General features: G+C 51.5%; 1 protein-coding gene across 1 annotated transcript in view; it reads left to right on the forward strand.

Moving 5' to 3' along the window:
• dhtkd1 (dehydrogenase E1 and transketolase domain containing 1) overlaps window positions 1–9,725 on the forward strand; it is a 65,075-nt gene extending 55,350 nt beyond the window's left edge. Inside the window, exons 15-17 of the mRNA XM_078235948.1 lie at window positions 1,387–1,556; window positions 6,627–6,712; window positions 7,993–9,725. Of these exons, the coding sequence (XP_078092074.1) occupies window positions 1,387–1,556; window positions 6,627–6,712; window positions 7,993–8,094 (358 nt within the window). The 3' untranslated portion in view covers window positions 8,095–9,725. The remainder of the gene's footprint in view (window positions 1–1,386; window positions 1,557–6,626; window positions 6,713–7,992) is intronic.
• The last annotated feature ends 9,267 nt before the right edge of the window (window positions 9,726–18,992 follow it).

The raw sequence follows: 18,992 nt of genomic DNA on the forward strand, positions 1-18,992 counted from the left end.
TTAAGCCAGGGTATTTCATTCATTTTAAAAAGTAAAGTTTATTTATTAGTGTCACAAGTAGGCTTACGTTAACACTGCAATGAAGTTACTGTGAAAATCCCCGAGTCACCACACTCCTGCGCCTGTTCGGGCACACTGAGCGAGAATTTAGCCCGGCCGATGCACCTAACCAGTATGTCGTTCGGACTGTGGGAGGAAACCAGAGCACCCGGAGGAAACCCATGCAAACATGGGGAGAACGTGCAGACTCCCCACAGACAGTGATCCAAGCCAGGAATCGAACCCGGGTCCCTGGCGCTGTGAGGCAGCAGTGCTAACCATTGTGCCACCGTGCCGCTCATATTTGGGACAATGTGATACTTTGAGTGAATGCATTATTTAGCTGGGCATCCTGGATTTCATTAGGAAAAATATTAAAATATTGTCCTTTGGTTTAAAGGGAGAAAAAAAATGAAACTCAAAGACCGATTACCAGCTCTTGCAAATCAGTATTTAGCAGCTGGTGGCTACAGGATATTTGCTTCAAATGTGTTGCATCACAACAGTGAGGGGTGTGGCAACCTATTTCACTTCCTTTCTCCAACACATGGTACCTTTGTAGCGCTGATGTCTAGATTTGTCCAGCAATTTCCTGGGAGTATCTGAAGATAGTAAAACCAAGGCTGGTGCAGTCTACCTTCTATTTTATGTAATTAGCTCACAACTGGGTCATCCACACAACACATTACCTTGGAAATGGGGTAAGGGGTTGGAAATTTACATTATTTGGACAACTGTGTAGCTAACTGAATAACTATGGGAATAAATTATCAGAGAAATACATTCTTCACTGGCCTAAAGCGAATGTAATCCTCATGTGTTCAGTTTGTTGAGTAGGAATTTCTATTATGCAGATTTTACAAACCCCAGACATCCCTTCAGCGGTGGTGGGGGTGAATTTAATGAACAGAATGCTATAATCATGGAATCTCTACAGTGCAGAAGGAGGCCATTCGGCCCCATCGAGTCTGCACTGACCAAAATTCCACCCAGGCCCTATCCCCATAACCCCACATATTTACCCTCCTAATCCCTCTGACACTAAGGGGCAATTTGCCATGGCCAATCCATCTAAGCCGCACGTCTTTGGATCTTGGTGCAACTCTCTGTAATTTTACAGGCTAGAGTAAGGTTTGTCTGAACTGAAGTGATTTTTTTCATGTTTCCAACATCAATGACAGAGTCCTGGACTTACTGAAGACCAACAATTCTAGTGTTTGTTGAAAACCATTTTAAAAGCAATCATTTGTTTTCCAGACAATTGTCTCTATTTTTGCGATGCAATAGTACTACATCCTACAACGGTCATTTAATTGTGTTTTTTTTGTCAATTCTTATTTACTTCAGTGTGACTCGAGTGGTGGTATGTTCTGGAAAGCACTATTACACTCTGGTTAAACACAGAGAATCTCTCGGTGATGCTGGACGGAAAACAGCACTCATCAGGGTGGAGGAACTCTGTCCTTTCCCACTGGAGGCACTTCAACAACAGATGGATAAATATAAAAATGCAAAAGGTCAGGCATGCTTAACAAATACCGCACTAGCCTTGAATATGTACTGCCAATCAGACACCGTCACAAAACTTGGGTAAAATATTCAATGTACAAGAAATGTTAAAAGGGCACACCTTAAGGTTTTGTTGCTCGGAGCATTCGAAACAAAATGGATGAATTAGTTGCACAGATAGATGTAAAGGGGTATGATATAGTTGGCATTACAAAAACGTGGCTCCAGTGTGACCAAGGATGGGAACCAACATTGAGGGCTATTCAGTGTTTAGGAAGGATAGACAAAGGAAAAGGTGGCAGAGCTGTATTGTTGGTTGAAGAAGATTTGGATACGATATAGAGGAACGATATTAGCACAGATGATGTGAAATCCGTCTAGGTTGAGTTAAGAAACAACAAGGGGCAAAAAACATTGATGGGGGTGGTATACAGACCACCAAACCGTAGTGGTAATGTTGGGAAAAGCATAGACAGGAAATCAGAGATGCATGTGTCAAAGGAACATCTATGATTATGGGTGACTTGAATCTGCATATAGATTGGGAGAGTCACATAGAACATAGAAAGCCACAGCACAAACAGGCCCTTCGGCCCACAAGTTGCGCTGATCATATCCCTACCTCTAGGCCTATCTATAGCCCTCAATCCCATTAAATCCCATGTACTCATCCAGAAGTCTCTTAAAAGACCCCAACGAGTTTGCCTCCACCACCACCGACGTCAGCCGATTCCACTCACCCACCACCCTCTGAGTGAAAAACTTACTCCTGACATCTCCTCTGTACCTACCCCCCAGCACCTTAAACCTGTGTCCTCTCGTAGCAACCATTTCAGCCCTTGGAAATAGCCTCTGAGAGTCTACCCTATCCAGACCTCTCAACATCTTGTAAACCTCTATCAGGTCACCTCTCATCCTTCGTCTCTCCAGGGAGAAGAGACCAAGCTCCCTCAACCTATCCTCATAAGGCATGCCCCCCAATCCAGGCAACATCCTTGTAAATCTCCTCTGCACCCTTTCAATGGCTTCAACATCTTTCCTGTAATGAGGTGACCAGAACTGCGCGCAGTACTCCAAGTGGGGTCTAACCAGGGTCCTATAAAGCTGCAGCATTATCTCCCGACTCCTAAACTCAATCCCTCGATTAATGAAGGCTAGTACGCCGTACGCCTTCTTGACCGCATCCTCCACCTGCGAGGCCGATTTAAGAGTCCTATGGACCCGGACCCCAAGGTCCTTCTGATCCTCTACACTGCTAAGAACGGTACCCTTCATATTATACTGCTGCTTCATCCCATTGGATCTGCCAAAATGGATCACTACACACTTATCCGGGTTGAAGTCCATCTGCCACTTCTCCGCCCAGTCTTGCATTCTATCTATGTCTCGCTGCAACTTCTGACATCCCTCCAAAACTATCCACAACACCACCTACCTTGGTGTCGTCAGCAAACTTACCAACCCATCCCTCCACTTCCTCATCCAGGTCATTTATGAAAATGACAAACAGCAAGGGTCCCAGAACAGATCCCTGGGGCACTCCACTGGTCACTGTCCTCCATGCAGAGAAAGACCCCTCCACAGCCACTCTCTGCCTTCTGCAGGCAAGCCAGTTCTGGATCCACAAGGCAACAGCCCCTTGGATCACATTAGGCACAGTCCAATAGAGGGGGAATTTCTGGAGTTTATACGGGATGGTTTTCTGGACCAATACTTTGAGGAACCAAAAAGGAAATAGGTCATCGTGGACTGGGCATTGTGCAATAAGAAAGGATTAGTTAGCAATCTAATTGCGAGAGAGCCCTTGGGGATGAGTGACCATAATATGGTAGAATTCTCTGTCAAGATGCATAGTGATGCAGTTGATTCTGAGACCAGGGTCCTGAATCTCGATTAACATAACTATGATGGTATGAGACATGAATTGGCCAAGATAGTCTGGGAAACATTACTGAAAGGAAAAACAGTGGACAGGCAATGGCAGGCATTTAAAGTGCGAATAGGTGAACTCCAGAAGTTGTTTATTCCTGTTTGGCATAAGAATGGTAAGGAAACTGTGGTCAAACTTCGGTTACAAGGGAAATTAGAGATAGTATCAGATTCAAGGAAGAAGCATACAAATTTAAAATTCAGCAAAGGAGGACCAAGGGATTGATTAAGAAGGGAAAATAGAGTATGAAAGTAAGCTCGCAGGGAACATAAAAACTGACTGTAAAAGTTTCTATCGGTATGTAAAGAGAAAAAGTTTGACAAAAATGAATGTGGGCCCCTTACAGTCAGAAACGGGAGAATTCATAACGAGGAATTAAATTTGTATTTTGCCTCAGTCTTCACAAAGGAAGACATGAATAATGTACCAGAAGTGCTGAGAGAAACATGTTTTAGTGAGGGGCTGAAGGAAATCAGCATTAGTAGAGAAATGGTTTTGGGGAAATTGATGGGATTGAAGATGGATAAATCTCCAGGTCCTGATATTCTTCATCCCAGAGTATTTAAGGAAGCGGCCCTGGAAATAGTAGATCCATTGGTTATTTTCCAAAATTCTTTGGACTCTGGAATAGTTCCTACAGATTGGAGGGTAGCTAATGTAAGCCCGCGATTCAAAAAGGAGGGAGCGAGAAAACAAGAAATTATAGACCAGTGAGCCTAACGTCGGTACTGGGAAAGTTTCTGGAGTCCATCATCAAGGATTTCATAACTCGGCATTTGGAAAGCAGTGGTATAATCGGACAAAGTCAGCATGGATTTACATAAGGGAAATCATGCTTGACGAATCTATTTGAGTTCTTTGAGGATGTAACTAGTAGAGTCGATCAAGGAGAACCAGTGGATGTGGTTTATTTAGACTTTCAGAGGGCTTTTGACAAGGTCTCACACAACAGACTACTAAGTAAAGTTAAAGCACATGGGATTGCAGGCAATGTCTTGAGATGGATAGAAAGCTGGTTCACAGATAGGAAGCAAAGAGTTGGCATAAATGCGTCTTCTTCTGATTGGCAGTCAGTGACTAGTGGGGTTCCACAGGGATCTGTGCAAGAACCTAACTGTTCACATTATATATTACTGATTTGGCAGATGTATTATCTTCAAATTTGCAGATGATACAAAGTTGGGTGGGAGGGTGAGTTGTGAGGGGGATGCAGAGATGCTTCAGCGTGATTTGGACAGGCTACGTGTGTAAGCATTTGCATGGCAGATGCAGTATTATGTGGATAAATGTGAGATTATTCACTTTGGTAGCAATGATAGAAAGACAGATTATTACTTGAATGGGTGTAAATTGAGAGAGGTGGATACTCAGCGAGACCTTGGTGTCCTCATGCATCAGTCACTGACACAGTGAGAATGTGCAAACTCCGCACAGACAGTGACCCAAGTCAGGGATCAAACCGGGTCCCATGGCGCTGTGAGGCAGCTGTGCTAACCACTGGGCCACCGTGCTGCCCTATGAAGTACCATGCAAACTTTTGTGTGTTACATAAATGTAGCTCATTATCATGCATCACCTGAAACATTGCTAAATCATATGTTTAACTCAGTTCCTGACCTCATTGCAGGCTTCGTTCAAACATGGACGAAACAGCTGAAGTGAGGGGAGAGTAACTGCCCTTGCCATGAATGCAGCGTTTGAGTACAGGTAGCATCAAGCAGCCTGAGCAAAGCTGGAGTTAATGGAAATCGGGGAAATTCAGCAAGACCTGGACAATATCCAGGCTTGGGCTGAGAAGTAGCAAATAACATTCATGCCATACAAGTGTCAGGCAATGACCATCTCCAACAAGATCATCTAACCATCGCCCCTTGATATTCAATGGCATTACCATCACTGTACCCCCCCCCCACTATCAACATCCTGCGGCTTACCATTGACAAAAAAATGAACTGGACCAGCCACATAAATACTGTGGCTACAAGAGCAGGTCAGAGACTAGGAATCCTGCAGCGAGTAACTCACCTCCTGACTCCCCAAAGTCTGCCTACCATCTACAAGGCACAAGTCAATGTGATGGAATACTCTCCTTGCCTGGATGATTGCAATTCCAACACGGAAAAAGATCAGGACCATCCAGAACAATGTAGCTGATTGGCACCTCTTTCACAAACATTCACTCCCTCCACCATCAATGAATAGTGGCAGAAGTGTCTTCCATCTACAAGGTGCACTGTAGGAACTCAGCAAGGCTCCTGAGACAGCACCTTCCAAACTCACGCCCACTACCATCTAGAAGGACAAAGGCAGCAGATGCAAGTAAACACCACCACCTGGAGGTTCCTCTCCAAGTCACTCACCATCCTGACTTAGAAATATATCACCGTTCCTTCATTGTTGCTGGGTTAAAATTCTGGAACTCCCTCCCTCAAAGCGCTGTAGGTGTACCCACACTACATGGACTGCAGGGGTTCAAGAAGGCAGCTCACCACCTCCTTCTGAAGGGCAACTAGGGATGGGAATTAAATGCTGGCCTAGCCAGTAACAGCCAAATCTCTTGAATGAATAGCAAAAAAACTTAATTCTGATGTTGTTGCAGTAGGTTTCAGGTACTTTAAAACCGGCTTTCCTGACATGCTGCTTCACGTCGGGCATTATTCCATTGGCACTGGCTGTCCCTCAGATCTCACCCCAAACATTAAGGCTGCATTTGTAAGCTTTGACAGCAAGTGTCAGCCCACTCCCCCTGGAGGCACCACTGCTAATTCAGCACTTAGTTACATTTTCCAGTCAGAAACACAAGATAACGTTCAGAAAAATGAACCCTCGATTTTTTTTTTACATTTTGTTTTTTCCTCTCCATAAGTTAGAGATGTTGAGGCCTAATTTGGCGCTTTTACTGGTTAAGAGCACCTCACGCAGCCCTATATTTATGAACCTCCCTAATCTAAGTTCCACGTTGGTCAAAGTATTGATGCACTGAAAAAAAAGTTGTATTTGCTTTGCACCGTATCATATCTCGAAGCATTTAATGTATAATGAATTACTTTTGAGTAAACAGTAACACGTTAACAAACAAAACAGCCACAACTGCCTTGAGGGCAGTTTTTACGTGCTGCGAATACTAAACTAGATGGTTGTTTTTCAGACTTTATATGGAGTCAAGAGGAACCGCAGAACATGGGTCCATGGTTTTTTGTATCTCCCAGGTTTGAAAAACAGTTAGCATGCAAGGTAAGCGGTCATACATCCAAGTAATGATCAAACGTTTATAGTTCTTTTGATTGAAATGTGATGTTTTAAAGTCTTGTTGGAGCGATATTCTTGAAACTTAATTAATGTAGATGTGGGATCCAGTTCTGTATAGTTGGCACGCTACTTATAAAGAAAGCAAGCTTGCGTTTATAAAGTGTCTTTCACAAACACAGGAGATCCAAAAGTTCTTTTCCAGTCAATGGAATACTTTACAAGGTGTAGTCATGACCATACTGTAGGAATGGACCTAAGTAGTTTCCTATCAAATTTGCATAGTCACCTTGGTTAGCATTAATAGTCATGTTGCAGTACAGTGTAGATAACAGCTAATCCAGAAGTTCATGTAGCCTTGGTACAAATAATGAAGGATATGGGGAAAGGATGCCTTTGAAGGATTGAGCAATTGGGTTGGACAGTGAAGATGTGCGAATAAAGATACTTTTGCTTGTTAACTCTTCAAGTTTTAAAAAAATTCCTCATGAAATGTGGGCATCACTGGCAAGGCCAGCATTTATTGTCCTTGAACTGAGTGGCTTGCTTGGAATATCTTGAAATATGAAATGGTTGAGGTGTAATCGATGACCTGATGGTCTCTGGGGGGAAAGAGGTTCTCATTCACCTACAACCTGCATTCATTGAATGCCTTTTAATAACCTCAAAAATGTAAGTTTATTTATTAGTGTCACATTGCATTAACACTGTAATGAAGTTGCTGTGAAAATCTCCTAGTCGCCACACTCCAGTGTCTGTTCGGGTACACTGAAGGAGAATTTAGCACGGCCAATGCACCTAACCAGCACGTCTTTCAGACTGTGGGAGGAAACCGGAGTACCCAGAGCAAACCCACGCAGACACGGGGAGAACGTGCAGACAGTGACCCAAGCTGGGAATTGAACCAGTGTCCCTGGCGCTCTGAGGCAGCAGTGCTAACCACTGTGCCGCCGTGCCGCCCCGATGAAACTTTTATTAAGGACCCGTGATCTGAAAAATGTAGATAATCCGTGTTTGTATTCCGGGACAGGACAGAAAAAGATAGACTTCAATCATGACACAATTACCAAAGCTAAATATTTGGCTGCTAGTGATGGTCAGTTGTTTGATGTAGTTTAGATGCAGCCTTTACCTTGACCACTTAAACTTACTACTGTTTTTATAGGCCTGTCCACTTGATCATGTTTCCACAATAAGTATTTGTTAATATCACCACACCAATTCATTTCACACAAAAAATATTCTTAATTTTTATTATTTGTCTGTAGTTGAAACTGGTTAGTAGACCATCTCTTCCAGCCCCTGCTGTTGGAATTGGGACTTTGCACCAGGAACAAAACCAAGACATTCTCGCCAGAACCTTCTCGTAAAAGGAGTTTGGAAAATCCTGGGAGTTCTCTACTGTGCCTGATCCCTGGGGAGGACCCCCACCATTTTAATACAGTCTGGAGGTTTCCATTGGGTAAAACTGTTTTCCAGAATTTTTTTTTTAAAAAAGGACTTTGATGTAGATCAAATCATGGAAAGTATTCCAACCTAGTGTAGTTAAGATAAGAAATAAAACCCTGAGTTACTTGACAGCTGGGTTTGCAAAATGAACTGGACTTTGGTAAGCAAAATGTCTTGGGCATGTTATATACATATTCTCAAGTTCCAAAAGCAGGTTTGCTTATCTTCAGACTAACTGTTACTGTTCTACAAGTCATGGCTTCTAAACAGTTTTATTCAAGATTTATTTAATTAACTCAGTTTAAATTCCGCAGCTCGTGTAGCAGGAAGTCACCAAATCATTGGTCCAGGTCTCTGGATTACTAGTCCAGTAACAACAACCTCCCTGTTACTGTCCCTTTATTAGATTGGTGATAATTAAGTTATAACAAGGGGGAATGCATGTCCAGAACACAATGGGTGGGGGGGGGGGGAGGGGATTTGTCTGTAAATCTTGCTTAGAATATATGTGATGCTCTTATAATTCACAGTCATTTGCTTCACTATGTTTGGGTGCTGCAATGACACTATTTTCTGATTATATCTGATGTTCTTTTGTCCCCTCCGGGATTTAGTTACTTATATTGATAAACAAAAGTGTGGAGTTGTGGTTAACAAAGTAAAGATTGTAACAGTTGTTCTTGTTACCTTTCCATCAAATCGAAATATTTAATGTGTATCCCGCTACTAGCCTCCTCCTTTTACAAGGGAGATTTGATCTGGAGTGGTAGCTCTTGGTGGAACTGGTCACTTAGTTGGAAACGCATGTTATTTATGTCCATGCGTGTACAGACCCCATTTTCTCAGTGCCGAGCACTTCCTGTTTAAATGGAGTGAATGTAAATGCTTTTATCGTTTTGTAACATTTCAGGAAGATGAAGAAAGAGTTTCTAGGATCACCGATTCTGCTGCAAGGCTATACAGGCTGTGACAGTCAAATTGACTCTGCTGCAGAAGTCCTATCCTTGGTATGAAATAATCCATTCACCCTGCGTCTGCCTCCAGGCTGATGCCCAAAACTCAGATACAGCAGTACAACAACTTAACATTTATGTAGCATTCCTGAGCTTTGAGTGGAACAGGTGGATGGCTGATCAGAAGTAAAGGAATCTGGGGAACAAGGTCAGAGCGATAGTCAGAAAGCTGGTTTATGTTGGGAGATGATTGAAGGTAAGGAGAGAGGGTAATAAGGAATGAAATGGCTGAAACATTGGAGGAAACAAGCACTGGTCCAAAGAGGAGGAAAGGTTGAAAAGTGATATCGGTCCTCCAATCATAGAGCTGTACCAGCATAGAAAGAGGCCATTGATCCCACTTTGTCTGTGCTAGCTCCCTTTGAGCCACTCAGCCAGGAACTTGCCCAGCCTTTTCCCAGTAGCCTTGCGGGTGTGTTGTATTGATGAGGTTGTTTTGTTGTTGTGAATCTTCCGCAGAGATCCATGATGTACACTTGAAATCCTGGAAATGCTTGACGCTGAAATTGAATGACATTAAATTCCCCAATACTAACGTCCTCGTGTGTTTATCCGTATTTTTTCTTTGCAAAGTAAATCAGACATCCTGGCATTGCCACATTTGATGTATCCATGGTATGAGACACAGACTGCTGACTATAAAATCAAAAGGCAGCAGAGTTTCTGTTGGACACAATGGGGAAAATTGCACCCATAAATATGCTGGTTAAGTTACCGTTCAAATTGGTGCTAAAAATTATTTAATACTCAAATTATCTATGAACCAGTGCAATCAAGTTGTGCGATGTAACATAACATTTTAAGTGCAGTAAATCGATGCAATTTTATTAATACAAATGTCAGGGGGATTAGCAGTGTAAATATGAGGGGTTACGGGAATAGGGCCTGGGTGGGATTGTGGTCAGTGCAGACTCGATGGGCTGAATGGCCTCCTTCTGCACTGTAGGGATTCTATGAAAATGGGTTCATTGGTTAAGTTTTTTATTAAGTGTGCATTCCTCCACCTGAGTAACCAGATTTAAAATCACCAAAATTTATCTTTTCCAAAAAAAAGATTCTGAACCATTTATTATTTGCATCAGTCTACACTGGTCGGTTTCTGGATTAAATATTTTTTCAATAGGAGAAAACTTGTCTGCTGGTGCCTGTGTGCCCATGAAAATGATTGCTGTTTGAAGAGTTTAGTTCGGCCATTGGAAACTCATGTTTCTGACCTGGAGAGGTGTAGCCAGTTTAATGGACAAGTCCTGGTCTGTGCAAATTGAATCTTGAAGCAACCAGAGTTTACAGAAGGTCAAGTGTTTTGGGAATAATTAACTTGAGTTTTTCCAGTGTTTCGTGATTGTCCTCATAATGCCCTAAGGGATCAGAAACTCGACCCATGCGACTTGTTGATAGCTAAGCCAACTCGTGAGACATGCCACAATTACGATGATGATCCAGAACTGTTGGGAGCAGCCTTGGGAAACCGTGCATACCAATAAACTAAAGAATCCCCCTTTAAAATGTGTTTTTTAAGCCCACGCTTTGTCCTTGAGATGCCTCCCAAGTATTTCTGGCCATGAATGTAACTATCTCTCAACCTCTGCATTTCCAATAATATTGTGTTTTTAACAAACTGGAGCCACCAGAGAAAGTTTTATGTGTTCTAGGGTCTGATTATAAGCTCTGCAGCCCGACAAAGAGGATGATTTAACCTTTCATCTCTGGAGGAGCATTGACAATGAGTGAATCCTTGCTCCGCAAGGCTGTTTCCTCAGTCCCTTACTATACTCCTTATACACCTCTGACTGTGTGGCCAAATTCCCCTCCAACTCGATTTTCAGGTTTGCTGATGACACCAGCGTTGTGGGTTGGATCTCAAACAATAATGAGACGGAGTACAAGAGGAGATAGAGAATCTGGTGGACTGGTGCAATGACAATAATCTTTCCCTCGATGTCAACAAAACAAAGGAGATAGTCACTGCCTTCAGGAAAGGTAGTGGAGGGCATGCCCCTGTCTACATCAATGGGGACGAAGTAGAAATGGTCGAGAGCTTTAAGTGTTTTGGTGTCCAGATCACAAACAACTTGTCCTAGTCCCTTCATGTAGACGCTACAGTTAAGAAAGCTCACCAAAGCCTCTACTTTCTCAGGAGACGAAGGAAATTTGGCATGTCCGCTACAACTCTCACCAACTTCGACAAATGCACCATAGAAAGCACTCTTTCTGATTATATCACAGCTTGGTATGGCTCCTGCTCTGTCTAAGACCACAAGAAACTACAAAGGGTCGTGAATGAAGTCCAGTCCATCACTCAAACCAGCCACCCTTCCATTGACATTGTCTAAGCTTCCTGCTGCCTCGGAAAAGCAGCCAGCATAAGCAAGGACCCCACACACTCCGGACATTCTCTCTTCCACCTCCTTCTGTCAGGAAAAAGATACAAAAGTCTGAGATCTCGTACCAACCGGCCCAAGCACAGCTTCTTCCCTGCTGCCATCAGACCTTTGAATGGACCTACCTTGGATTAAGTTGATCTTTCTCTACACCCTAGCTATGACTGTAACACTATATTCTGCACTCTCTCCTTTCCTTCTCCGCTATGCACAGTATGCTTTGTCTGTAAAGAAACAATACTTTTCACTGTATACTAATACATGTGACAATAATAAACCAAATCAAATCAAAATCTGAGGCCATTGATTCCAGCAATAGTACTGAAGACTTGTGCTCCAAAGCTAATGGCCCCCTAGCCAGGTTGTTCCAGTACAGGTACAACACTGGCATCTATCCAGCAAATCCAACCTAACCAAATGCTACCCCATCAGCTTACACTGGGTCATGAGTAAAGTGATGGAAGGAGTCACCAACGGCCTTATCAAGCAGTACTTCCTCATCAATGACCTTCTCATTGGTGTTGGGTTTGGGTTCTTCCAAGGTCACAAAACTCCTGACCTCATTACAGCCTTGGTTGTAACACAGACATAAAGCTGAATTCCAGAGGTGAGGGTAAGAATCACTGCCCTTGACATCAAGGCAGCATTTGACCGAGTGTGGTATCAAGAAACCCTAGCAAAACTGGGTGGCACAGTGGTTAGCACTGCTGTCTCACAGGGACCGAGTTCAATTCCGGCCTTGGCTGAGTGTGTGGAGTTTGCACATTCTCCCCGTGTCTGCGTGGGTTTCCACCGGATGCTCCAGTTTCGTCCCACACTCCAAAGATGTGCGGGTTAGGTGAATTGGCCATGCTAAATTGCTCCATAGTGTCAGGGGGACTAGCAGATGAAATACATGGGGGTACGGGGATAGGGCCTGGGTGGGATTGTACTATTGATTCCTGGCATCTATCTAGCAAATCCAACCTAACCAAATGCTGCCCCATCAGCTTACACTGGGTCATGAGTAAAGTAATGGAAGGAGTCACCAACGGCATTTTCAAGCAGCACTTCTTCATCAATGACCTTCTCACTGGTGCTGAATTTGGGTTCCGCCAAGGTCACAAAGCTCGATCTCATTACAGCCTTGGTTGTAACACAGACATAAAGCTGAATTCCAGAGGTGCAGGCTCGATGGGTTGAATAGCAGCCTCCTGCACTGTCGGAATTCTATGATTCTATGGAGTCGATGAGTATCAGGGTTTTAACCCCGCCAATTAAGAACCCCACTGATGTTAAATGTGAGGGTATTCCAAATCCCGGAAGGGAAACTTGGAAAACCGGATCTTAACTGTTTATTTTACAATTTGGTATATCATGCGAGGAAAGAGATGAAAACCTATGAGGTAGCTTCCAGTCTTGTCATCATTCAAGGAAAAAAATTATTAAATTGTAAAACACACAAAAAAGGCAGCAATACAGAATGAAAAATTAACTACAAAATTATATTTAACTACAATAATGGCCACACACACACGGTAAACTTAAATTGACCCCATTTCAAATCTCTCTACTTTCCTAAACTCAGAGAGTACCTCCCCTGAACAACATCCCATAGATTTTAACATTGTGACCAAATCCCGCAATAATTACCACACACGTGACCTGTATTCTTTGGGAAATTTTCTTCTTGTTAATGTAGCAAACATTTAAGAGTTTAAACAGCAGTCTCCAGGGTAAACGTTTGTTTTGGGAGTCAACTCAGCTTCGAGCTAGGTGTGGCTCTGACCTTCTTCACCCATCAGCTCTGCTCTTCACTTCATTCCCAATCCTGCTACTGATATATTTATTTATTTTGAACTCACCTTATCTGAACAACGTGCCTGGAATCTTTCTTACACGAGCTTCCCTCTTTTAGCGTGGTAAGTGCGACATTCATTCTAATTTCTCCTTTTGAACTCCTACCACTTATACCTTTAACTCCTGCAGTTTTATGCCCTGTTGTTATCCACCTCTGTTAGGTAAATATCTTTTCACCCTGTTATTGAGCTAATCTACATATCAAAGCCCTCAGTGCAGCTGAATCCTTATCAATTTCCTTTTATCCAATTCATTAGTCATCATTTTATTCCAGCGTATTGACACTCCGCTGGTTCGAGTCATACCTGGCACAAAAGAAGATGGTTGTGGCAGTTGGAGATCAATCATCTCAGTCCCAAAACATCACTACTGGAGTTCTTCAGGCTAGTGCCCTCAGTCCAACTATCATCTGCAGCTTCACCAATGACCTTCCTTCCATCACGAGGTAGGAGGTGTGGATGTTTGCTGATGATTGCACAATATTCAGCACCATTTGCGTCTCCTCTGAAGCAGCCCATGCCCAAATGCGGCAAGACCTGAACAATATCCAGGCTTAGGCTGACAAGTGGCAAGTAACATTTGTGTCACACAAGAGCCAGGCAATGACCACCTCCGACAAGAGAGAATTTAACCATCATTCGACAGCACTAGCATTGCTGAATCCCCCACTATCGACATCATTGATCAGAAACTGAACTGGACCCAGCCATATAAATACTGTGGTTACAAGAGCAGGTCAGAGGCTGGGAATCCTGTGGTGAGGGGTGGCACGGTAGCATAGTGGTTGGCACTGCTGCTTCACAGCTCCAGGAACCTGGGTTCGATTCCCGGCTCGGGTCACTGTCTGTGTGGAGTTTGCACATTCTCCCCGTGTCTGCATGGGTTTCCTCCGGGTGCTCCGATTTCCTCCCACAGTCCAAAGATGTGCAGGTTAGGTTGACTGGCCATGCTAAAATTGCCCCTTAGTGTCCCGGGATGCATGGATTAGTGGGTTAATATGAGGGTTAGCGGGATTAGCAGGTAAATATGTAGGCATACGGGGATAGGGCCCGGGTGGGATTGTTGTCGGTGCAGACTCGATGGGCCGAATGGCCTCTTTCTGCACTGTAGGGTTTCTATGATTTCTATGGAGTAACGCACCTCCTGACTTCCCAAATCCTGTCCGTCATGTAAAAGACACATGGCAGGAGTGTGATGGAATACTCTACACTTACCTGGTTGAGTGCGGCTCCAACAACACTGAAGGAACTCAACACCATCCAGAACAAAGCAGCCCACTTGACTGGTATCCCTTCCACAAACAGGAGCAGCTAACACATGGGAGCACCACCATCTGGAAGTTGCCCTCACGTCACTCATCATCCGAATATAAAAGCAAAATACCGCAGATGCTGAAATCTGCAATGAAAACAGAAAAATGCTGGAAAATCTCAGCAGGTCTGACAGCATCTGTGGAGAGAGAAAAGAGTTAACGTTTCGAGTCTGGATGACCCTTCATCAGAGCTGGAATCTCATTAGGACAGCTGGTGGAATTCGAATTAATTAATCAATCTGGAATTGAAAACTAGTCTCAGTAATGGTAACCATGAAACCACTGTCGATTGTCAGAAAAACCCATCTGGTTCACTAGTGACCTTCAGGGAAGGAAATCTGCCATCCTTACCCAGTCTGGAGGGAAGGAAATCTGCCATCCTTACCCAGTCTGGAGGGAAGGAAATCTGCCATCCTTACCCAGTCTGGCCTACATGTGACTTCAGAACCACAGCAACATGGCCAAGCGACACACACAACTCAAGGAGCTCATGGAGCCCCGCCCCTGTGCTGAGCCCCGCCCCTGTGCTGAGCCCCACCCACTGCACTCAGCCCTGCCCACTGAACTCAGCCCCGTCCCCTGCACTCATCCCCGCCCCTGCTCTCAGCCCTGCTCCGTACTCAGCCACGCCCCCTGCACTCAGCCACGCCCCCTGCACTCAGCCACGCCCCCTGCTCTCAGCCCCCCCTGCTCCCAGCCCCCCCCTGCTCCCAGCCCCCCCCTGCTCCCAGCCCCGCCCCCTGCTCTCAGCCCCGCCCCCTGCTCTCAGCCCCGCCCCCTGCTCCCAGCCCCGCCCCCTGCTCCCAGCCCCGCCCCCTGCTCCCAGCCCCGCCCCCTGCTCCCAGCCCCGCCCCCTGCTCCCAGCCCCCCCCCTGCTCCCAGCCCCCCCTGCTCCCAGCCCCGCCCCCTGCTCCCAGCCCCCCCCCTGCTCCCAGCCCCGCCCCCTGCTCTCAGCCCCGCCCCCTGCACTCAGCCCCGCCCCCTGCTCCCAGCCCCCCCCCTGCTCCCAGCCCCCCCCCTGCTCCCAGCCCCCCCCCCTGCTCCCAGCCCCGCCCCTGCTCCCAGCCCCCCCCCCCTGCACTCAGCCCCGCCCCCTGCTCCCAGCCCCCCCCTGCTCCCAGCCCCCCCCTGCTCCCAGCCCCCCCCTGCTCCCAGCCCCCCCCTGCTCCCAGCCCCCCCCTGCTCCCAGCCCCCCCTGCTCCCCAGCCCCGCCCCCTGCTCCCAGCCCCCCCCTGCTCCCAGCCCCCCCCTGCTCCCAGCCCCCCCCTGCTCCCAGCCCCGCCCCCTGCACTCAGCCCCGCCCCCTGCTCCCAGCCCCCCCCTGCTCCCAGCCCCCCCCTGCTCCCAGCCCCGCCCCCTGCTCCCAGCCCCCCCCTGCTCCCAGCCCCCCCCTGCTCCCAGCCCCGCCCCTGCTCCCAGCCCCCCCCCCTGCACTCAGCCCGCCCCCTGCTCCCAGCCCCCCCCTGCTCCCAGCCCCCCCCTGCTCCCAGCCCCCCCCTGCTCCCAGCCCCCCCCTGCTCCCAGCCCCCCCCTGCTCCCAGCCCCCCCCTGCTCCCAGCCCCGCCCCCTGCTCCCAGCCCCCCCCTGCTCCCAGCCCCGCCCCCTGCTCCCAGCCCCCCCCTGCTCCCAGCCCCCCCCTGCTCCCAGCCCCCCCCTGCTCCCAGCCCCGCCCCCTGCACTCAGCCCCGCCCCCTGCTCCCAGCCCCCCCCCTGCTCCCAGCCCCCCCCCCTGCTCCACAGCACCCCCCCTGCTCCCAGCCCCCCCCCCTGCTCCCAGCCCCCCCCCTGCTCCCAGCCCCCCCCCTGCTCCCAGCCCCCCCCCCCTGCTCCCAGCCCCCCCCCCCCTGCTCCCAGCCCCCCCCCCCTGCTCCCAGCCCCCCCCCCCCTGCTCCCAGCCCCCCCCCCCCTGCTCCCAGCCCCCCCCCCCCTGCTCCCAGCCCCCCCCCCCTGCTCCCAGCCCCCCCCCCCTGCTCCCAGCCCCCCCCCCTGCTCCCAGCCCCCCCCCCCTGCTCCCAGCCCCCCCCCCTGCTCCCAGCCCCCCCCCCCTGCTCCCAGCCCCCCCCCCCTGCTCCCAGCCCCCCCCCCCTGCTCCCAGCCCCCCCCCCCCTGCTCCCAGCCCCCCCCCCCTGCTCCCAGCCCCCCCCCCCCTGCTCCCAGCCCCCCCCCCCCTGCTCCCAGCCCCCCCCCCCCTGCTCCCAGCCCCCCCCCCCCTGCTCCCAGCCCCCCCCCCCTGCTCCCAGCCCCCCCCCCCCTGCTCCCAGCCCCCCCCCCCCTGCTCCCAGCCCCCCCCCCCCTGCTCCCAGCCCCCCCCCCCCTGCTCCCAGCCCCCCCCCCCCTGCTCCCAGCCCCCCCCCCTGCTCCCAGCCCCCCCCCCCCCCCTGCTCCCAGCCCCCCCCCCCCCCCTGCTCCCAGCCCCCCCCCCCCCCCTGCTCCCAGCCCCCCCCCCCCCCCCCCCCAGCCCCCCCCCCCCCCCCCCCCCTGCTCCCAGCCCCCCCCCCCCCTGCTCCCAGCCCCCCCCCCCCCCCCCTGCTCCCAGCCCCCCCCCCCCCCCTGCTCCCAGCCCCCCCCCCCCCCCCTGCTCCCAGCCCCCCCCCCCCCCTGCTCCCAGCCCCCCCCCCCTTGCTCCCAGCCTTGCTCCCAGCCCCCCCCCCCCCTGCTCCCAGCCCCCCCCCCCCCCTGCTCCCAGCCCCCCCCCCCCCTGCTCCCAGCCCCCCCCCCCCCCCCTGCTCCCAGCCCCCCCCCCCCCCTGCTCCCAGCCCCCCCCCCCCCCTGCTCCCAGCCCCCCCCCCCCCTGCTCCCAGCCCCCCCCCCCTGCTCCCAGCCCCCCCCCCCCTGCTCCCAGCCCCCCCCCCCCCCCCTGCTCCCAGCCCCCCCCCCCCCCCCTGCTCCCAGCCCCCCCCCCCCCCCCCCAGCCCCCCCCCCCCCCCCTGCTCCCAGCCCCCCCCCCCCCCCCCTGCTCCCAGCCCCCCCCCCCCCCCCCCTGCTCCCAGCCCCCCCCCCCCCCCCTGCTCCCAGCCCCCCCCCCCCCCCTGCTCCCAGCCCCCCCCCCCCCCTGCTCCCAGCCCCCCCCCCCCCCTGCTCCCAGCCCCCCCCCCCCTGCTCCCAGCCCCCCCCCCCCCCTGCTCCCAGCCCCCCCCCCCCCCTGCTCCCAGCCCCCCCCCCCCCCTGCTCCCAGCCCCCCCCCCCCCCTGCTCCCAGCCCCCCCCCCCCCCTGCTCCCAGCCCCCCCCCCCCCCCTGCTCCCAGCCCCCCCCCCCCCCTGCTCCCAGCCCCCCCCCCCCCCCCTGCTCCCAGCCCCCCCCCCCCCCCCCTGCTCCCAGCCCCCCCCCCCCCCCTGCTCCCAGCCCCCCCCCCCCCCTGCTCCCAGCCCCCCCCCCCCCCTGCTCCCAGCCCCCCCCCCCCTGCTCCCAGCCCCCCCCCCCCCCCCCCTGCTCCCAGCCCCCCCCCCCCCTGCTCCCAGCCCCCCCCCCCCCTGCTCCCAGCCCCCCCCCCCCCTGCTCCCAGCCCCCCCCCCCCCTGCTCCCAGCCCCCCCCCCCCTGCTCCCAGCCCCCCCCCCCCTGCTCCCAGCCCCCCCCCCCCCTGCTCCCAGCCCCCCCCCCCTGCTCCCAGCCCCCCCCCCCCTGCTCCCAGCCCCCCCCCCCCTGCTCCCAGCCCCCCCCCCCCCTGCTCCCAGCCCCCCCCCCCCCTGCTCCCAGCCCCCCCCCCCCCTGCTCCCAGCCCCCCCCCCCCCTGCTCCCAGCCCCCCCCCCCCCTGCTCCCAGCCCCCCCCCCCCTGCTCCCAGCCCCCCCCCCCCTGCTCCCAGCCCCCCCCCCCCTGCTCCCAGCCCCCCCCCCTGCTCCCAGCCCCCCCCCCCCTGCTCCCAGCCCCCCCCCCCCTGCTCCCAGCCCCGCCCCCTGCTCTCAGCCCCGCCCCCTGCTCTCAGCCCCGCCCCCTGCACTCAGCCCCGCCCCCTGCTCTCAGCCATGCCCCTGCAATCAGCCCCGCCCCTGCTCTCGGCCCTGCCCCTGCTCCCAGCCCTGCCCCCTGCACTGCCCCCTGCACTCAGCCCCACCCCCTGCACTCGGCTCCAGCCCTGCCCCCTGCACCGCCCCCTGCACTCAGCCCCACCCCCTGCACTCAGCCCCACCCCTGCTCTCGGCCCTGCCCCTGCACTCGGCCCCGCCCCTGCTCCCAGCCCTGCCCCCTGCACTGCCCCCTGCACTCAGCCCCACCCCCTGCACTCGGCTCCAGCCCTGCCCCCTGCACCGCCCCCTGCACTCAGCCCCACCCCCTG

Source organism: Mustelus asterias, chromosome 19 (genome assembly GCF_964213995.1).
Source record: "Mustelus asterias chromosome 19, sMusAst1.hap1.1, whole genome shotgun sequence".
NCBI classification, from domain to species: Eukaryota; Metazoa; Chordata; class Chondrichthyes; order Carcharhiniformes; family Triakidae; genus Mustelus; species Mustelus asterias.